The 20,519-nt window shown below is 44.9% G+C and overlaps 1 protein-coding gene across 2 annotated transcripts in view; it reads left to right on the forward strand.

Annotated features, from left to right (window-relative positions):
- The window catches only part of EPAS1 (endothelial PAS domain protein 1), a 250,024-nt gene that overhangs the window by 130,909 nt on the left and 98,596 nt on the right, over positions 1 to 20,519 (forward strand). For both annotated transcript variants that reach the window (XM_069234018.1, XM_069234016.1), the window contains exon 2: positions 4,906 to 5,096. In XM_069234018.1, coding sequence (XP_069090119.1) covers positions 4,906 to 5,096 — 191 coding nt within the window. The remainder of the gene's footprint in view (positions 1 to 4,905; positions 5,097 to 20,519) is intronic.

Raw genomic sequence — 20,519 nt, forward strand, 5'->3', positions numbered from 1 at the left:
TGAACTAAGAACAATTATGAGGTTGTATGCTATGTGTCAGATCAGTTTTATGAATTATCATATTATGTATTCATGTATTATGCTTTTATGGCTTTTTATGCTGAATAAAGATTTTTTTGACTGAAACAATGTGCACTCTTCAGGATATAACGATTTTCACAGAGATTGCACAATCAGAATTTAATCGAGTTGAATATGTGAGGAACTGTAGGATTGACCCCATTGAAATATTCTTCTGGTCATATCTGATCCTTTTAGGATAAGGTAATGAAAAAAATGGAGATGGTGCTAAAAAAAAGTAAGATAGATTTACTGGGTTTTATACACCATGAGACCAGTTTTATAACAATTTAAAAATATTGAACTTTAAGGGAAGTGCAAGTGCAAAATGTTAATTCTTGAGGCCTTGGCAGCAAAAAAAAGTAACTTGTATCTTTGAGACCTAGCCCACTTTGAGAACCAGGATAAAGACTGTTTTAGAAGAGAGAGGGGCCCAAATCTTTTGCAAATCGGACTCAGATTGTTCATGTGTGATTATTTACTATTCACTTTTGTAAATTTTAGGATTTAGTCACAAATCTGCATTTTGCCCTCTCTGCAGCCCCAGAAAGTAAGCAGGGTGTGGAAAGCCCTGCCATCATATTCACACACTCCCTAGATACAAAATCTCCTGTTATTCACTTCTTTAGTTTGTAGAAACGGTTTCCTGTTGTCAATAGCACAGAAGCCATAGCTTTTCCAGCCTTAAAATACTGCATCATAAATCTGTGCCCTGTATACTCCTAAAAAGATATTTGCATTCATATTAGAGCGACTAAATAGGGTTTTGCCCTAATTAATTTACAAAATCATTCTATTTATTCAACCTATATCTTGTCATCATAAAAGGAGTAAGACTGTGCCATGTGTACATAATTGTGGTATTTATGGATTACATCAAAAACATGTTCTGCTTTCCACAAACAGCCCACTCGGTAACACAATCACCAATATGGACCGTGATATCAATAATGCACAGAGCTAATAAGCACAAATAGTGGAAGACTCTTTGGGGCTTTATGGTGTGTAACGGTGAAGCCAATCAAACCTCATGTACAAGCAAGACTGTGTGTAGAGAGAAATTATACATATACTCAATAACTTTACAACCATCTTGTAAGTACCGTGAAAAAGTACCCCATGACGGACAGATGTGCTGATTTATTGGGCAAAAAATACTAGTCCCAATTTGCGACCTGTATTTTTGCAACAAATAAAGAATGTTAATAACCGACCAATGTACTAATAGGTAATTTCTTAAAATTCTGAATTGTAGTGGGTCACAATCCAATGTACCTCCTGAGTATTAATGAGGCAGGTCACAAATTGTGACTCACTAAGGTTGAAGGCCATCCAAGGGATGATGACCTGCTGGGGACAGCAGACCACCATGTCTGTTATTGTGTTTAAATAAAGTAAACCTATTTTTTAAAAATTTAAATGCAGCTCCTTTCGCTTTACGGAGACTGGGCTATGTTTAAAATAAAATGTTTCCTTTTTCTTAGTTTGTTTGAAATGTTTACTTTTTTTAGTTTGTTTGAAAGTATGCAATGTCCATGGTCCCAACAAACATTTTTTATTAACATTTACAAATGTGAATGGTGGATCAGTAACTTTTCAAAAGTTCACAACTAATATTTGGATCCTAAATCATTGATTCATTTGAATAACAACAACTATTTGGAAGGGACACCTACAATACGCTCTTTCTAAGCAGCAATTGCACATCCATTTTGAAATTAATTTTATGAGTCTGTATAAAGTTACAGACTCCTAAAATGAGTTTAATGCACTGCTAAAAGCATTTTTTTTCGGTCACAAACTCCGATAAACTGCTTTGCACATCTGGCCCCAAATTCAGAAAACGTATGAATATGTTCAGTGAGGCCATTTACTAATATGGGATGCAGGAACATGCACGCTAAAAACCTCTGGGATGCATTTTTCCATGAACCAGGGTGAAAACTGGAGAACAAGTATAAATAATTTAAACCTAGATTTTATTTTTGTAATTAGTTCTGTCTATTCTGTCTATTTACTTCCAATTACAAACTGAGCACATGCTGGAACAAAATAAATCATTTGATAATGGCGTACATACTCGAATATGCCAATAAATAACCAAGGTGGTCATTTTAAAAGCATGAGCCAGAAGTTGAGTTCATACATTTTGCTTTAAAAAAATGCAAGACTTTCATTTACTACTCAATTCTGCAACGAGGCATGGAAAACATTCTTTTTAATCAACTTGAGCAAGTAAATTTTGCCTTTGATCTAAATATAGCTATTCATTTAGTAGCACCATTGCCTGACTTTTTGGGGGTCTGTATCGCCTATTGTTTTTCCCAAAAGAGGCACTAGAGTTTTTTCCCTTTAAGCCTAGGTCTCAGGATAGTATTCCAATGGATGAGGCTAGTCAGTCTTATTCCAGAACCAGTTTAATATCTTTCTGTTACTCATGGTTCCAGAGATTAGGATGTTTAAAGATATAGCTGGCCTGTTGACTCTAAGTAGCAGTTTGCTGGTTGCTACTGGGAACTGGCCAGTCCTATGAATACTCTTGGTTGTAGATGCCCCCTGATTAGCTGAATCATGGTTCAGTAGGTCCAAGGCCCTAAGTTTGGTGCTCTTTGGGAGCAAAGGGCGCCAGACCATTTCCATTACCGGTAATACCCTGGCTGTGACCCCACCTAGGAGACTAGTTGGTACAGACAATGTTCTTACCATGAATTTCATCTGGTTCTCCTCTTTTTACAGACTACAAGACCATAGTGACCCCGTAACTGGTCAATGTTACACGGTTGTTCAAGCAGTTCTCTGGCACCCTAAAATCATAATTTTTCCGTGGGTGCGATTCTTACCTCACTTTTGTGTGTCAGGCGTTTGAAACATTTGTAAGCATTACACCATTTTTAGCAAACTCCCAACCTCCCATCCGCTGTATGGCAGCAAAGAAACCAGGAGAAGGTACAGACCTATCATAGTAAAGTGGTGGATTGCAGCCTTGAGTTACCTTTGTTAAAAAAAACTAGATAACTAAGATGTTAAGTTATCTGAATAAAGGCAAGGATTCCCAATGTTGGCCCTCCATACTAATAATGCAGATAGGTGGAATGTTATTTTGAGTATAGAGCACCACTGCATAACCACTTTGAATACGATGCATTCATTTCTGATTGTGGTATTACTGCTTGATTAGGAGTTCTCTTTTACAGAAAGGGGAATTGCAGCGTAAATGTGTGTTTCTGCACTGTTCTCCACATGTATTCCATCACTTCCAGGAACTTTTCACAGGAATATATTCCACCATGTTACACCTGGTGAATGAAAACACCTCGGGATGTGACAGGTAAATATGCCCCAAGTACTTACTTAGGGCTCCAGAATACGTAACTCAGCATTTTCACTAAAGTTAAGGGGGATCACCCGTTCCAGATTTCCCCGACAAACTCAGTTTTTCGAGTGCTATCCCTTCGTTCCGACCCGCGCAAAAAAACATGGCATGCCCTATTTTTCAATAGAGAGTTGGGCGAGTGTGCTTATTAATTAAGTTGTCATGCAAGCCCACATCTCCACCGGCTCGCACATCACAACGTGGACGGACTTTAAATTTGTCAGTCACCTCCTGTGCTGCTGGTCTCTTTCACGCTGCACAGCAGTTTTCAGTAATGGGTGTAAGCTTCGGAGGAGCCATGAGCCAAGACCCCGGCTCAGCAGAGTGCCCGAGGGACTCATGAAAGCATGGGAAATAACTGTTTTCACATTATGGAGTTAGCTGACAGAGGTCAGCATCTATCGACAGGCAGGAAAACTTACGTTTTCTCCATTTCTGTTCCTAGCAGGGCAAAACGTTTTGAAATTAACACAGTGCAAAAACTCAGAAATATTGGTCTTTTTTGTGTTATCAGATGTTGACTTTATAGGCTTGTGAGATGTGGCTATTTGGGCCTTCTGTGCTGATGGGTTCTGTATTGTAGTTCTTCCACGACTGGTGCCAACGTTTAGTCCTACTTCTGTGTCTCTGCGTTCTGTTTTTTGGTTCTTAAAATCTTCAAAATTCGGTCACCGATTTACATTCATTTATTCTCACAAAAAGGCAAAAGTAATTCGATAGGATGGCATCAAATTGTCTGGAAGAGCTGCAATGGAAATGCTTAATTATTTTGAATTTCTGTTTGTTTATTTTTTGAAATTCTGAAGCATTTTAGTTTTCTAGGAGTGTGATGTAATGTACTTAATCGTATTTCTTTCTGCCTTGTATGGTTTGCATGAGAACCACGGGTCCTCAGTTACATCTTATTTAGATCAATAAATTCAAGGTAACCCGGACGTTCCCACCCTGTTGTTTGACTGTGTGCATCATCTTGTTTCAGACTGAAAACATTTATTCTCAGTTATTGTTAACAATTTTTCAGTTTAGTGCAATCACTTGGTCTGTTTTGTAGCTCTGCTCTGCTACAAGTAGGTTTTATTACGTGTTCGTGTCTAATAGTCGAATGGGACACAAGCAAAAGCTGCACCCATACCAGGGATGCCCCAAATTTCTTCCTCGCCCAGTGAATTGACATCCTTCCGCTTTTACTAGCAATGGGGCTATTTTTGCAGCTTGCAGGAGCAATCTGGCACCCCTGCATCCCAACATAGACGTGCCCTAACAGTCAACTCTGACCCATACCGGCTCAACATATGGTTGCTTTATCATAGGCTGTTCTGGAGCAAATAGCAACTCTTAATATGCCATCTATAAAAATTTTTGCTTATTTTTACTTTATAAAAATGTTGCTATGACACCCGTTGCATAAGCTGCACAGAAGGCTGTATATGGTAGATGATATTGTAACAATGTATAATATCTTTTTTTTCCAGGAACAACTCAGAAAGACGGAAGGAGAAATCTCGAGATGCCGCCAGATGCAGGCGGAGCAAGGAGACGGAGGTGTTCTACGAACTGGCCCACCAGCTGCCTCTGCCCCACAGTGTTAGCGCACACCTGGACAAGGCGTCCATCATGCGCCTGACAATCAGCTTCTTACGCACACACAAACTGTTGAACTCAGGTGAGTTAAGGTTATTAGGCCAGAGTTGATTAAATGTAAGCAAAACAGCAAGTGCCTAGGGCTGAAGCAGGGCACCTCACAGGGCCTTGTAAAACAGCTCATCCCTTCCACTGGTTAAAAAAATGTACCAACTGAAACGAACAGGCCTCATTTCACACTAATAACTAGTTTCAGTAAGTATCTGGAACAAAATGGAATGCTCTCCACTGTAGTCCAAACTTTTCATGCAGGCTAGAGCACACTTACACTTCTTAACTCTAAATCTAACATACAAAAGTCTGCCAAACCTCTCCCAAGTGCTGCAGGCCGAGGTGATAGAAAGTCTGTCCTTTTTAAAAAAAAAACTGAAATTCCCTTTCGGTGAGGGCAGGACCCTATAGGGTAGTGTTTTTTTGTATTATTATTATTTATGCTGTTCTGGGGAGCACAGACTACCACATTTAGTGTAGTGCCCCTCCCCCCACCCCCTATCACAGGCCTCATGTAACAGTATGTATTACATCGTCCACACAGAGGTCGATGACATGTCCCACCACTGCTTCAAATATATGATAGACCCACTCTAATGTTTGTGAAGTGATGGGTTGAGAGAGCACTGCACTGCCCTGTAGACTTTCTCTATTCAGGCTTTCTTATTCTTACAAAAAAAAGCCTCACATGTGGAAGAGTGCAACAAGTTTCCTGCACAGGTTTTGCAAAATTCTGGTCCTTTGTGAAAACCAGAAATTTGCTGGTTACCAGTATTTGTAGTGAAAACAGAAAAGAAATCGAAAGGTAGAGGGAAAAATCTCCAAGGCCCTCCCATATGTCAGCAGTTGGTCTTAGTTAAACCATTGGCAACTGGGCAATTGGAAAGCCCGCCAGGAACACATCACTCGAGGCACTTCAAAAGGAATATGGACAGGGCAGATAGACAAATGTCAGAAGGCCTATCAGCAGTATTAGTTAATCACACTTTCCGGAAAGAAAACATGTTTGGAATTTGACATCTTTTGCCAGCAGGTACAATTCTAACTGTTGCATTGCAATTTGATCATTATTTGTTTTTCCTTTTGTGTATATAACAAACGACCTAAGCAAGTTTATCTTTCAGCTTCTCTGGAGTTCAAAGCCCATAAAGTATATATTTATTTTTAGTTTAAAATGATGTAGTGTATGAATAGTGTTTAGGTAATTACTTAGAGCAGATTTTCCAGGAAAAGGATATGAACTTTCAGAGTATGTGTTATATGTTTACTTATTTACTTCTCACCGTTTCAGATACGCACTGTCGTTTATAATTCTGATCATATCCAAATGAGTGGCTATATTAACATATCTTGCACTGCGAATTTACTCAAAATTGTACCTTTGAAAATGCCTGGAGAAAGTCAAAAGCAAGAACACAAAAATGAGTTGGTGTTACCGAAACGAAGACTTGAGGAGGGAGGTTGTCTGGGGCTTGTGGCTTTCAGGCTGTCTCTTTTTCAAGTACCCTAACCACGCTTTCAATCTTGTTTGGAAGTAGGAATGCACTTCTAATTGCACACTTATTATGTAATTACTGGAAGAGACCCTCCAAGCACTATGATAAAAAGAACATGGCGGGGAATTATGGCAGTTTAGAAACCCACTGCTCCCTCAGATCTGGGATTGGACTTTCCTAGGCACTGGTTTGGTCAACCATTATGGTTCACACGGTACCAATGGAGCATACCAGCTGGGGTGTTGCCACATCCCCCTTTAAGTCACTCATTCAAGTTTTTACACACAAAGGTCATCCGGTTCTGCAATGTTTCTCTTGCTCCTTTGTTGTCTTGTTCACACCTTTCTGTATTGGTCAGGAGGCCATGTATTATGACAGAGTATTGCATCTCCTTTTTGTTATGTATCCCTTTCAAAGTTCTTAAAATCCAAAATGGTGAGTGACTTCCGCCTTGCTCATTAATACAACTTCCATGCATTTCTAGCCATGTGGCACATCTGTGGGCAGTAGGGGCGGGTGAGCAACCGAAGGCTCAAGTATGACTCAACCCAGACCTCGACCTCTGGCTTGGCTTATTGTCCTTTTGGACCCTCGGGCCAAAAACGAGCCAAACCGAGATGTGCGCACAATCAGTCCAAAGCACCCATCCTTTCTAAGGCTTTCAGCGACAATCTTCTGCCGAAACCCTTGCTCCTTCTAGGAGGTCACCTTCTGAGCACCTGCCCTCTCTTCTCGGGCATATGGCGTGCTTGAGAGGGGAACGAGAAAATGAAGAGGAAGAGCCAGGATAGGGGAGAGGAAGAGAGATAATGCAGAGGAAGATGCATAGTGGTTAAAAACACGGAGGGTCTACACAGATATAGGTGATTACCTGGTGAGAGACATGGAGGGGGAAAAAGGAGAGGAATTTGGCATGCAGAGCAGTCAGAAATGAGAAAGGAAAGAAAGAAGGAGAGGAAAGAAATGCCATAGATGAGTAATAAGTCTGTAACAGACTGATGTGAAAGACATGTAGAGCTTGTGCAGAGTCAGTAGTGTGACTTGTGACTGACTACCTAGACTACTGGCGTGTCAGGGGCAAAAACCTGAAGCAGCGAATACATATCCAACTGTGGACCAGTCGGCCTTTATCTGTCCACTCCTCCCAGACATGCCACCACACCCCATCACAGCATAATTATTTTGACTGGCTCACCTAGTATTTTGGCTCTTAGAGCCAAGCTGTACCTCAGGCTGAGCTCTTCCGATAAATGTTCTGGCTTTTTCACTTCTAATGGGAATGTCAGAAAATTCCATAATAAGTTAGAGCAAAAACTATAGTAAAGGATTGATGTGGAACCAGGAGTCGAAACATGCTGCCAAGACACTGAAATAAAATAATTTATAAACATATTTATTAGTAAATAAAAATAAAAAATAAGTATTGAACTCACCCATCAAAATTCAGATAAATGTACATGCTTGTGTGATGCACAATAATATCTGCCTTCAGATGCACTTGTAAAATTGAATGTGATTATCATGTCTGAGTGACCCCCCTCCTCAGCAACATATTGTTTCTTAAATTGAGGTACAGTATTTTATATTTTAAAATATCTAAAGAAGTCTAAAATATTTTATATATTTGAAATGACTAAGAAGCATATCTGACAATATTTCTGATACTCTCCCATTGAGATCTAATAGTCGACTTTGAAAATAATAAAGGGACTCATTACAGGACTTTTCGGTTTTTTGGTTATTCATAGGGTCTAAAGTGTTACTCCGCAGAGACACGCAGCATACATAGACAAAGAACCGCGATGAATGGACGGGAAGATTAAAATGTCTGCCACTGAATGATCTGAATTGCTGACTTTGGCATACGTTTAAATCCTGGAACAGTGCATGGCAGGGCCCAGGGGGAGGCCACATTGCAGTCTGATCTTCGTTGCAGCTTCTGTTTAAACCGAGGACAGTGACATACATAGCTATGACTCTTACGTATGTAATCTCTCTCTCTATCTCACACACACACACAATGCCTGCCCCCCCCCCCCACACACACACACACACACACAACGCCTGCCTGCCTGCGAGCAAAGGATGGCAGTCTTTGCTACAGCATCCTTTGTGTTCACACAGGGCATCAATGATTTATGGTGTAAGTGGCTTCCCTAACATAAAACAGTTAATTAATCACAGACTGTACTGTATTAATTCACAAGAAATCATATGTGCGCACAGTACAAAGGCAGTTCGTGCGCACAGGCATGGTCCCAGAGCACCTGAACCTTCCCTCATTGTATAGATGAATACTGAATAATGCTCTGTTACTTTTTGAGTTTGTGAGCTGCAGTATTGTGCTTGTTTTCAGGGCCGGGTGCTGACCTGGATTAGGGGGTGCTGACGGGGGGGGGGGGGTGGGGGTGCGCTGTGCTTAGCAATAACGTATGAAACTTGCAATTAAAAAGCACCTGCTGAAAAGTTCCTTGTGCGTCCAGCCTTCAGGAAACAATTAAAATGTCAAGATACCTCTTGTGATTAATCCTTCTAGTGAAAGAGATGGGAGTTTTGTCTAGTGGTAGTAGTGGTAGCCTTTACTCAGAGTAGCTTAGATACTTAACGTACCTGTTCAAAGAACAGAAGTATATTTTATATGGATAGCTGAGTGGATTAGTAAAGCCAGCCTCCACTCAAGCGCTTTAAAACAAAGGAATGTGTGTGAAAGGAGTGCTATGGAGAGATGAGGGACAACTTTGGTGGGTGGTAGTGAGTGAATCCTAGTGAGTGAATCCGAGGAGGTTGTCAAGGGGTGGAGGGTGCCAAAAAAGGCTGTTGCACAGGGTGCCTGCCACAAGAGCTAAAGCCAGCCCCGGTTGTTCTCTAACGTGCTTGTCATCTCCTCTCTTCGTCTAGCTGCGCTTCTCACGTTCACCTTCCTTTCTGGGAAATTAAATAAAACGAAGTCTTCCCCTCCCCCGACCCCCAATCCTGCCTTGGCCGGTCCTTCTTTCGCGCTTGATTTTCAACCCTGCCCAACCCGTCTTCATACATCGATCGCTTGACAGCTCCCTGGAGATTACAATCGGAGTATTGACGAGTTAATTACTGGTTTACATGTGAGAAGGCGTGGGATGAAATTCAAATTAAATCGCTCAGACACATTTACATGCTCGGGACAAACATACATTGACACTCATTTCTAGTGCAAAAGGTCATTTATTTAGGACAGGATTTAACATAAACAACAACAACTTTGAACTGTATGAAATCCCTTCTCGCCCAACTTTCAACTTAAAAGCTTCCTCATGCCCTTCCTTCTTTTCTAATAGCTTTCTTCCAATCCCCTCCCCTAGACACTCCCCTCTTCCTTCCATGCCCTCCTTGTTTGTAAACAAACCTCCCCCCATTCTGATCCTTCACCTCATTTTTCCCCCTGGAAGGGGGGAACAAGCCCGCATCTGGCTCTCCCCCCTCCCCCATTTCCTGCCAACTCTTATGCACCGCACCTGTCCTAACTGACGTCAAACCTAACCCTACCTACCTAATCCCGCCTTTCCCTTGACAAACCCTCCCCTGCTGCCTACCTTCTATGCAGGGTGGGTGGGTGGTCCAAAACTTCCTCCCTGTAATGGTCGGCCTGGAAAGAGGCCGACCCCACCCCTCTACCCCCTTTTAACCCATCCCTAACGCCCACCCCCACTTACCTGTCCGCCAATCCTGGCGCACCCGCGCCACTTCCTGTCGTCCCGAAAAGACCCGCGGAGAGACTAGAGCGAGTCTCTCTCTCCGCGGGCCCCCCCATCGGGACAAACATACATTGACACTCATTTCTAGTGCAAAAGGTCATTTATTTAGGACAGGATTTAACATAAACAACAACAACTTTGAACTGTATGAAATCCCTTCTCGCCCAACTTTCAACTTAAAAGCTTCCTCATGCCCTTCCTTCTTTTCTAATAGCTTTCTTCCAATCCCCTCCCCTAGACACTCCCCTCTTCCTTCCATGCCCTCCTTGTTTGTAAACAAACCTCCCCCCATTCTGATCCTTCACCTCATTTTTCCCCCTGGAAGGGGGGAACAAGCCCGCATCTGGCTCTCCCCCCTCCCCCATTTCCTGCCACCCAGAAAAACCCATGTGGCGTTTTTCTGCCCCACCCGGCAAATCTTCGTTTGCCCCCTGAATTCTACTCATTTTGTAATCCACAGGTTCTCCCCGCATAACTTCTCTAGCATCAGCCTCAAACCCATCCAATAATACGCATTTCCCAATTGCGATAAATGTACTCCATCATCTCTGAACAATGTCCCCTCATGTTCCGTAATATCCTCGTGCCTCCGCACCTTAATCCCTTGTGCCCAGCAAAATCCCCTCATTGCCTTATTCAACTTTTTCCGAGCCCGCTCAATGGCTCCATGATTGATTGCCCCTCTCCATACCCGCCTGGGTATAAACTCTGTCCATACCAGACATGTCCCCGCACAGGTTTTGCTTCAATAGCACCAAATCTTTTTACATAAATTGTATCAATGTGGGCCCTGATTGCCTCACCAAATCATTTTCTCCCAAGTGTATCAGCAACAAATCCGGGCATCCCCACTGCAGCAAATTCCCTGTAATATATGGTAGTACACTCCCCCACCTCATTCCGCTCTTTCCCACCAACGCACTTCTTGGTGTCTGCTGGGCAGTCCCATTGATCTGCCGTATATCTGTTTCTCAGCGAATTTTGCCGCCCAATGTACGAATGAATGGCCGACCAGCCAAGTCACTGTCTTATCGTTCCTCTGTCCGGCCACACACCCTGTAAAGAAAAAACACTATAACAACTGTGATGTACTTCTAAACCCCCCCCATCCCTGGGTTTCATCATGGCCTAACATTGCGCTCGCAGCATCTGTATTTCCATCTACCTATTGCTTTAATCTTAGCCCAATCCCATCCTAAATGAGCTGCTGCTGTTGCTGCCCCGATCCTAAAGGAGTGCGTTCCAAAATCCCCTGCTTGCCGACCAGTCCTATCCAAAGCCGTCCTCAAAACCTGCAGGAACTGATAGCTAGTGGTTTTCTTCCCTGAAGCATGCACAACACCCCTGCTTCCCCCGCCTGTCCCCACTTTTGTTTGAAAACCATCCCCTCCTTCACTGGGCATGCTAGATCATCACCTCCTTTCTCCACCCATACCCACTTCCCTTTCCCTAACTGGTCCGTCTTGGACTTCCTGAGCCATATGCCCAATCTCCCTTGATGCATGCCGATCTCCCTCTCCTTCACACCGCGGTCCTTGCCTATACCCAACAATTCAGATACCCTAAAAAACCCCAAAAAACATCCACACCATACACCACCTGAAGAGTCCTGCTTCGTGTTCATCTGTGCCACATACTGGCAAAACATGCAAAAGTTTTTTTTTTTTTTTTTTTTTTTTTTTTTTTTATTATCCCACAGGTAATGGGCTCTCTTGCCTTACTTCCCTCCCCGGCCCTAAACCTGCCCCATCCTTTCAAATTTTTTTTTTTTTTTTTTTTTTTTTTTTTTAAGTAAATCATTCCGTGCTGGATCCGTACCGAAGAAAAGCTTCCCATAAAATGAGACACCTGTTAATTTCCCGCCTATCGTGGCCGGGGATAGCCCCTCCTTGATCAAATACAGCACAAAGCGTAAGGCCCGTGCTTCCAACGCTCAGACCCCTGAGCCCAGAAATTGCCCTCAAACTCTTCAAAAGATTGAAAATCCAACCATGCCAGCCTGTAACTTTGCCGCGTAGAGACTGCCAAAGACATCTCCACCAACCCCGAGATCATCATGCCCCCACTCCCAATTGTCTGCCGGGAACGTAATGTTGGACTGCTCCGCTCCTGGCGCCAGGTCGCGAAAACGCCGCCACTGCGAACGAGATAGGGAGTCTATAATCTCGTTGTATACCCCTGTATGTGTGCAGCTTTAAAGATAACATTGAGAGATAAACATTGCAACATAAATTGACGCAAAAACCCCAAACTCTTAAATCCCTGGCTCTCTGTCTGTTTACCAATTCCTCTACTGTCATATTGTCCACCTGGAAAACTACCGTCCTGTTGGCCAGTTCCCATCCCCAGACTGCCAGTGCCACCAACAAAGGAAAAAACTCCAGAAACGCAATACTCCTCCCTTGTTGCAACCACTGCCGTGGCCATGTCTCCGCGCACCACCTACCGTCCCAGTAAATGCCAAAACCCGACGCGCCTGCTGCGTCTGAAATTATTTGAACTTGCCATACTGTGTCCGCATCTCCAAAACATTGGTACCCCATTAAATTTCTTCAGGAACATCTCCCATACCTTTATGTCCTCCCTCAGATCCAAAGAAACTCATCCTATGGTGAGGTAACACCGCCCCTGACATGGACAGTCCGAGTCTTCCACAAAAATACGTCTTCCCCTCCCTACTCTACAAGCACGGTTGAGATAACCTAGTAGTTTTTGTGTAGTCCGTAACTCCCTTTTGTGCCGAGTTCGCACAGATGCTAGGCATTCTAGTATTTCCTTCACTTTTGACGCTGGCAATCTTGCCACCATTAGCTCCGCATCTAGCTCAATGCCCAAAAAAGGTCATGATTGACAGCGGGCCCTCTGTCTTTTCCGGTGCCAATGGCACTCCTGTCTGCTGCATTAGACTCTGGAAAGGCTGCCAAAGCCCGTCCACATGCCCCATATGCCGCTTCCCCTACAAACAGAAAATCATCCATATAGTGTGTCACTGCTTCGTGGACGCTTGTTTTCACAACAAACCCACTGCAGAAAAGGTACTGAAAGTTTCAAATAGCACGCATGATATCGCGCAAACCGTAGGTAGAACCCTGTCCACATATATGGCTCCATCTAACTGCATGCCTAGCAGGTCGAAATCTGCTGGATGAATTGGTAACAGACGGAAAGCAGACTGTATATCGCATTTCGCCATCTCCGCTTTTAAACCGCACCTCAATACTAATTTTACTGCATCCTCCACAGACGCCTAAATTACCTTGGTATCTTCCTGTGCGATAAAATCATTTACCAACGCCCCCTCAAGCCATGACAGATGATGTATAAGCCGGAATTCGCCTGGCGCTTTCTTAGGTACTACCCCTAGTGGGGATATCATCAATTGATCCGATGGCCAGTTGAGGAATGGACCTGCTATTCTCCCAAGTGTCACCTCTATCTATTTTGTCGCGTATTACTTGCGGCTGCTCTTTTGCAGACCGCAAATTGTCTGCCCATCGCCTCTGCCGAGGACCTTGATAACCTACCCTACAACCTTCTCGAAAAACCCCATTCCAATTGTCTGGCCCTATTCTTGTCCGGGTACCTGTGCTGCCACGGCAACAAAAAACTTCTAACCTAACTGGTGTAGGCCCCTTTTGACGCAGGAGCACCTTGTGAGCCTCTTCCTCTTGTCGCCCTCCATTGCTCTGTTGGGCTGTTGAGGGAGAAACATTGTATGACTGGATGACGACCCCCGCACTTGGAGCAGTCATGTTTGACCTACACTGAGCCCCTGAACAGCAACCCTTGTTGAAGTTCCAACAAGCCCCTGTGTTACCCACCTGCGTTTTTTTTTTTTTTTTTTTGTGGTATTTCCCGCCCCTCCCAAGGCGGGGCGCGCCTGAAAGGGCTTATATGTTGCCGGCAAACCGCTCGCCGTATGAGTGGATGCCGCTGCCTGTGCTGACGCCATCCATTGCCTCCATCGCTCCGGATCCCCGTCCCCCATGGTTCCTCGGGGTTGATGCTCACCCGGGCCCTAAATTTCTCATCATAGTTTTGCCATGCAAAAACCCCCAAAATACATCTGGGCCTTTCTAATGATATCCATGTACTTGAATGGCGCTATGGCCCGGTCTGGGTATTTTTCGCAGTATATACTAGCAAAATCAAAAAGTGCGGACATCCAGTTGTCCATGCGCGTCACCTTGCTAGGTACACCCCCGTCACCCCAGACTGACCACCATCTCCCCTTACCTCCAATTGGTTCATCCACGTACGCGGTGGTTGCCTTGTCATTCCGCCCCATGGCCTTGCTGGCCTCACACTTGACGGCCCTTCGGCCATGACGTCGTCCTGGAAAAGAAAAACAGAGGCAAGGGGTTGCGCCGCACTTGCGCCCCGCTCCCCACCCCCTTTCTTCACCCCGATCACATTCTCATCACGCAATTCTCCATCCTCCCAATCTCCTTCCTCTTCGTCATAGACCAATTCCAACTCATCTTCCTCTTCCCAACCTCCTTTGTTTTCCCTATACCCTTGAGATTTGGTCGCCGGTGGTTCTGTTGTACTTTGCCCCACATGGCGTCCGCCAGCCTGCTGCTGTCCCCGTTCCCACGGTGTAGAGAAGGCCGCCGTAGACCCCTCTATTGCTTCGTTCCAACGCGCTTGGGCCGTGTTGCGCCCCGTTGGTACTCCTTTTACCTTGCCAACCTCTGACGTTGACATTGTGCTGCCTTTCCCCACATGGCCGCCTGAACCACTGGGGCTTCCCAAGCCAACCTGTCCTTCGGCCGCACCAGCCTCTTGAACCCTACCTTCTCCTGCCTGCGGTACCCAGACCCAGCTTCCTGCTCCAGCCCCTGCTGCCTGTACCCCCTTCCTGTCTGTGACTTCTCGTGCCGCCTCCCCATCTCCTCCCTGTCCCTGCATAATTTTGCCCACCTGGCCTCCGTTTTCGCCACGGCCCTGCGCTGCTCGCGAATTCTAGCTTCCAGGTCCCATGTGGACGGGCCTGCGCAGCCCGTTCCTGTGTCACCTGTACCCGGGTCCTGTGTGCCCTGCGACTCCCCCCCGAACATTAGTGGGCTACATGTGTTAGGGAACTCTGGCCGTACCTCTGTAGCCTGTTCTTGCCTCACTGGGACTTCATCCTTGTCCCCTTCAGAAACCTGTGAGTCGCATGTTGCGATTGCCGCCGCTACGCTGCTTGATGCGGCCCGCGTAGGACGTGTCATGCCCACCCAGGCCTGATCTAATACCCCTGGCCTAAGCAAGTCCGCCCGTCAGGCCTCCCCCAGGACCCGGAGCGCCGCCCTGGCCGCCTCTGCATCATGAATGGTGGCCATGTCCCCCACTACACTGCCCTTGACCCTTCCTTATTGACAAAACCTAAAGAATGTATATATATATATGTTTTTTTTTTTTTTTTTATATTTTTTTTTTTATTTAGGGGCCCCCAATGCTGTGACTCTAGTCCCTGTGGTGTGGCCCGCGTGTCCGTTACCTATATACATCTGCTGTGGGCTGCCGCGCCTCAGGCTCCCAGAAAATATACATATATATATACATATATATATATACATATATATATATATATTTTATTTTTTTTTTTTTTTTTTATAAAGGGCCCGCCCAGGCGCTGTGTTCTATGAGGGCCCTATTTAGGAACTTTGCGCCGCGTTTCTGACGCGCGCGCGTGTCGTTGTGGGCCCCCGGCGTCTAAAAGCCGGTAATTATACCTAATCTGGCCGGGGGGGGGGGGGCCTTAAAACCCCCGGCGTTGCCCGAGGCCGTCTCGTGACCTGGAGCGCGTCCTCTCGTGCACCGCGTTGATGTCCGCGGTCACTTGAAAACAGGCCTTCACGCCTGTATCTACAAAATTATTTGTCTCCCTGCCTGAGCAGGGAGCGCCCCCGCGTCCTCAGAGGGCGCGCACCGGGACGCGGCTGCGGCCCGCGCCGACCGCAAAAAACCTTGCACGCCGCCTCCGTGCCTTCCCTTGCACGGCCAGGGAAAAACCCCTGGCGTGCACACACTCCCGTCTCCCACCGGGGCCCCCCAAGGGGAAGGTGAAAGAGCCCGGGTGCCCTCCCCGATTCCCCCCGACACGCCTGACTAACCTGGCCTGGGCCCCGCCGCGAAATCCTCCCTACCAAAACTTCCTCCCTGTAATGGTCGGCCTGGAAAGAGGCCGACCCCACCCCTCTACCCCCTTTTAACCCATCCCTAACGCCCACCCCCACTTACCTGTCCGCCAATCCTGGCGCACCCGCGCCACTTCCTGTCGTCCCGAAAAGACCCGCGGAGAGACTAGAGCGAGTCTCTCTCTCCGCGGGCCCCCCCATTCTGAAAAGGAATAGATCGTTATCCACCGAGCAGCCTACTTTATCATGTAGACTCTCGCTTAAAACAGTTATCTTCTCCGGAGGCTCATTGAAAATCTGTTTGTTGTTTTTGTCGCAGTTTTGTTTGGGTCCAGTGTGGCCTGCCGGGCGCGCGGGGACAGGAGGGCGGGTGCAGTACTCTCGCTCTCACATGTTTACAGTGACGCGGGAGCGGCCGTGGGAGGAGCCAGGATGAGAGCAGACATGTCCTGCCTCTTGTCTGCTGCCCTCTAGGCCACACCACATGGACCTTTGTCCTGCAGTAAGTAACTTGTGGGTCCTCTTTGGTCCGTCGTGTACTAAACGTGCATGCCAAGTCAGACATTTGATCTGACAGTTGTAAACGTTCATTGGCATGCACACCCCAACATCTCACAAGGTAAGTTGTAAAAGTCTTACAGAAGATTTTCTAAGATGCCTTGGTTTTGTTGAGAATACCCGAATGCACTAAACCAAGCAAGGAAAGCCTAGCCATCATATCGGAGATTTTACATTAACTATGCGCAAGATGTTTTCATACATTTAATTGAGTTAAGTGTGTCGAGTTATGTTTGGGGCAGACTTTCCGGATCCATTAACATTTGACCCAGATCTACGATGTTCTTTCCACATCTCCTCATTCTGGCTGTAAGTATTATTGCAACGTACCACCAGCATACAAAACCTTAATTGGGGTTCTGTGGGTATGTCCCCTGTAGAATCCTACTTCTCCTCAATTAGGAGCTATGTGGCTTCCTATATTGTTAACTTCTCTGCAGTACTCTGGGTTCATGCTAGGGTGCAAGCCGTCTTTGCAGTTTTCCTGTTCATTCACATTGCCACGTGTCATTTCCTGCCTACCGTGGTATCTTGGCATGTTCTGCTTTTTTTGACCTGCCTCTGTGCTGCCCTTGAGCTCATCAGGTTCTGGCTGGAACTTCTAGATGGGATCTGGCAGAGGCTTCTGTGGACTCCTCATGCAACATCTTGGTACTAGTGGGCGCCTGCCTTATGTACTTTTCAAATGTGTGTGCTTACTCATATGTGTCTTTTCATGAACCTAGCTGCTAATTGTCCAACTAAAACAGCGACCGAAGTTGCCCTATCTGTATATATGCGTGGCACAATATGCTAAAGTTTGAAATGATGACATATTATAGAAAAAGTTATCTTGAAGCTAAATTATACTAGCTGATAGCCCTAGAAATTATGGGCCTGATTTAGATCTAGGCGGATGGAATTCTCCGTCACACATATGATAGATATCCCATCCGCCTTATAACGATCTCTATATGATATAATGGGATCGTAACATGGTGGATGGGATATCCGTCACATTTGTGACTGAGTATTCCCCCCCCATCAAGATCTAAATCAGGCCCCATGTCTTTAAAGTTTTACCTTTTTCTGTTCTAGATGTTGCCTCATATTTGAGATGCAAGCAGTCAGTCTTTAAAGAATGGTCACTCAAATGCCTTTAGGGCCACAAGTTTACAAGGCAAGATCTGATACATGGTCCCTGATTGGCAACATGCTAGATTGCCTGCTCTCAAAAGTATTTTGCAGTTCATTAAATGTTCAATATATTATTCTTGAGTTTGTTTCCATTGCAAACACTATATGGAATAGTGCCTAAAGAGTAGACCGTTCAGTCCCTGTTCTTTTGTGGCATGAGCTGTCTAATTGCGGGCTTTGTTGCAGTTTCATTATAGGCCCCTGTTATCTCTGAGATGACCCCCACTAAAGTCGTAATCAAGATTTGCATCAGGGTCTTTTTTTCTGTCCTATGCAGCAGTTTCAGGCTCTCGTGCTCTAGTATCTCCTTAATAGCTGAGCATCAGAAACATCTATCCCCACTTCCTCTTCCAATCCCAAATAATGCCCCAATAATAAGCCTGTTTGACTTTTGCAGCAGCCTCAGCCAGCTTCCTACAATACACTGACTCACCCCTTGAGGAGTGATGTACTTTAGAAAACAAATATGTACCTGATGAGGCATCTGCATTTCCCTCACATCATCAAACTGGGGAGCTATCTGCAAAACACATGATCAAGTGCCATCACCTGGGCTGGTCTTTACAGCATTCGGTTTGCCTTATCTCCATACCCCTGCCGAATTCTCATCCACTTCACCCCTTCATGTACCCTATGTTGAACCAAACACCATCTCCTCATAGTAACCTTAATCACTGTTTATTTTATCGCATACTTGATTTGTCTTTTGGTTTTTCTCTGTGTTGGCAAACTTGGCCAACTGCAATCTGGCAATTATTTACCTCCCTACTTTCGATGTACTCTCAAAACACATTTGAACCGACTCAAAAATGAACACAAATTACATTAAAATACCAGTGTCCCGCCACCTCTCCCTCCCAATATTTACTGATACTACAACGACTTGTATATTCCAGACTGTATTAAGTGCATATAATGTTATTGTCCATAACCCATCCATCGGTGGCTATTATCAACTTTCAATGTTACCCACCCATAGTCTTGATGTCTTCACGCATGAAACTAGAGAGGATGTCTAGGTGAGTGTCCCTGTTATGTAAATAAACACACATGCTGAAGTAGCAGTCTACCTAAATACGCTGGTGACCACTTGCCTTGTACTTTACAGGGCCAGTGAATTATGATGCTGCTTTTATTTGTCAAGTTGAAACGCTTTGCTTTCAAGGATCAGCGGGCCAAGGAACTGTAGTCCTTTATGATGAGATTATTTTGAGACCGGAACATGTGATATCCCCGACTATGGATTCCTTTCTCTCGCTCAACTGATCAAAGTGTTTTCTCTGGCCCTGTCTTTACCAGAGTGTTTAATGCTTGATGTCATGTCAGCAGAGCCACTACAGGTTAGAAGGCACATATTTTAGGGATATATTTGTTTGGTTCTCAGGTTAGAATGGCTCAGTACTCCTTAGCTGTCATTACCATCTGCATAACAAACCTATCTCATCTCTCCCATCATGTATAGGGCTGATACTGATAATGTGATTTTGAATACATGTTTTTCCCAATAAATCTTCACTTTCCCACGTGAAATAAACTACATTGTATAGGACCTTACATTTTAAAGTTTCTAGTGCATTGTATGTCATTTTTTATTGATTTTGCTGAGCAGGAACACAAATATGACAGCCTACAGAGGAAACTTCAGAAGCCTATTTTCAAGTCAGGTTTAGCAACAAGTTCTCCCACCAGGACCACACACCCCAGTTGTATTGCCTCTTCCTAACCCTTCCCCCCCCAGACCAGAGCCACACCATGTTTGTCAGTTGACATTGTGTTTTAATCAATGCAGATAGCTAATACAGGATGAATAAGGTCATTGTTTTTCAAACTTAGCTGGAGTTGTAAAAAGGGAGGTACAGAAAAGTACATTTGAGAGGATCTTCGAGCCCTTAGACATGTTGGACAGGCCATTGATTTGAATCCCTCGTCAGAGAAGAGCAGCACTGGACCTCAGCTGGAAATTAAGTCCATGGGTTTAGGATATGTGTGAAATCTTCTCCTTTGATGGCATGTGTCTCATCTTTGGAGCCTTTTATTAGTGATTGTTGTTCTGTTTATGGTTCAATTGCTGTTGTCACTTGTATCCCATCAGTAAACATTTGGGAAAATAGTAACCCCTGTTTCAAGTGCAGAAGAAAAGGCCTGGTCATTGGTTATTCACATAGGATCGCTTCTGTCCATCAAAGAGCAATGCCAAGTCCCTTATCCACACCACCTACTACTACCATCGTCGACGGGGCACTATTTTGCGCTGCCTCGCAACATGGGAAGTGTGCTGCCCCCTCCCACTCACTCCAACAGTGATATGATTTTCCATTGTTAAACTTGTGCACGCTAGAACATATATAGTGCCTTTGAGATCAATTAC

Source organism: Pleurodeles waltl, chromosome 5 (genome assembly GCF_031143425.1).
Source record: "Pleurodeles waltl isolate 20211129_DDA chromosome 5, aPleWal1.hap1.20221129, whole genome shotgun sequence".
NCBI lineage: Eukaryota > Metazoa > Chordata > Amphibia > Caudata > Salamandridae > Pleurodeles > Pleurodeles waltl.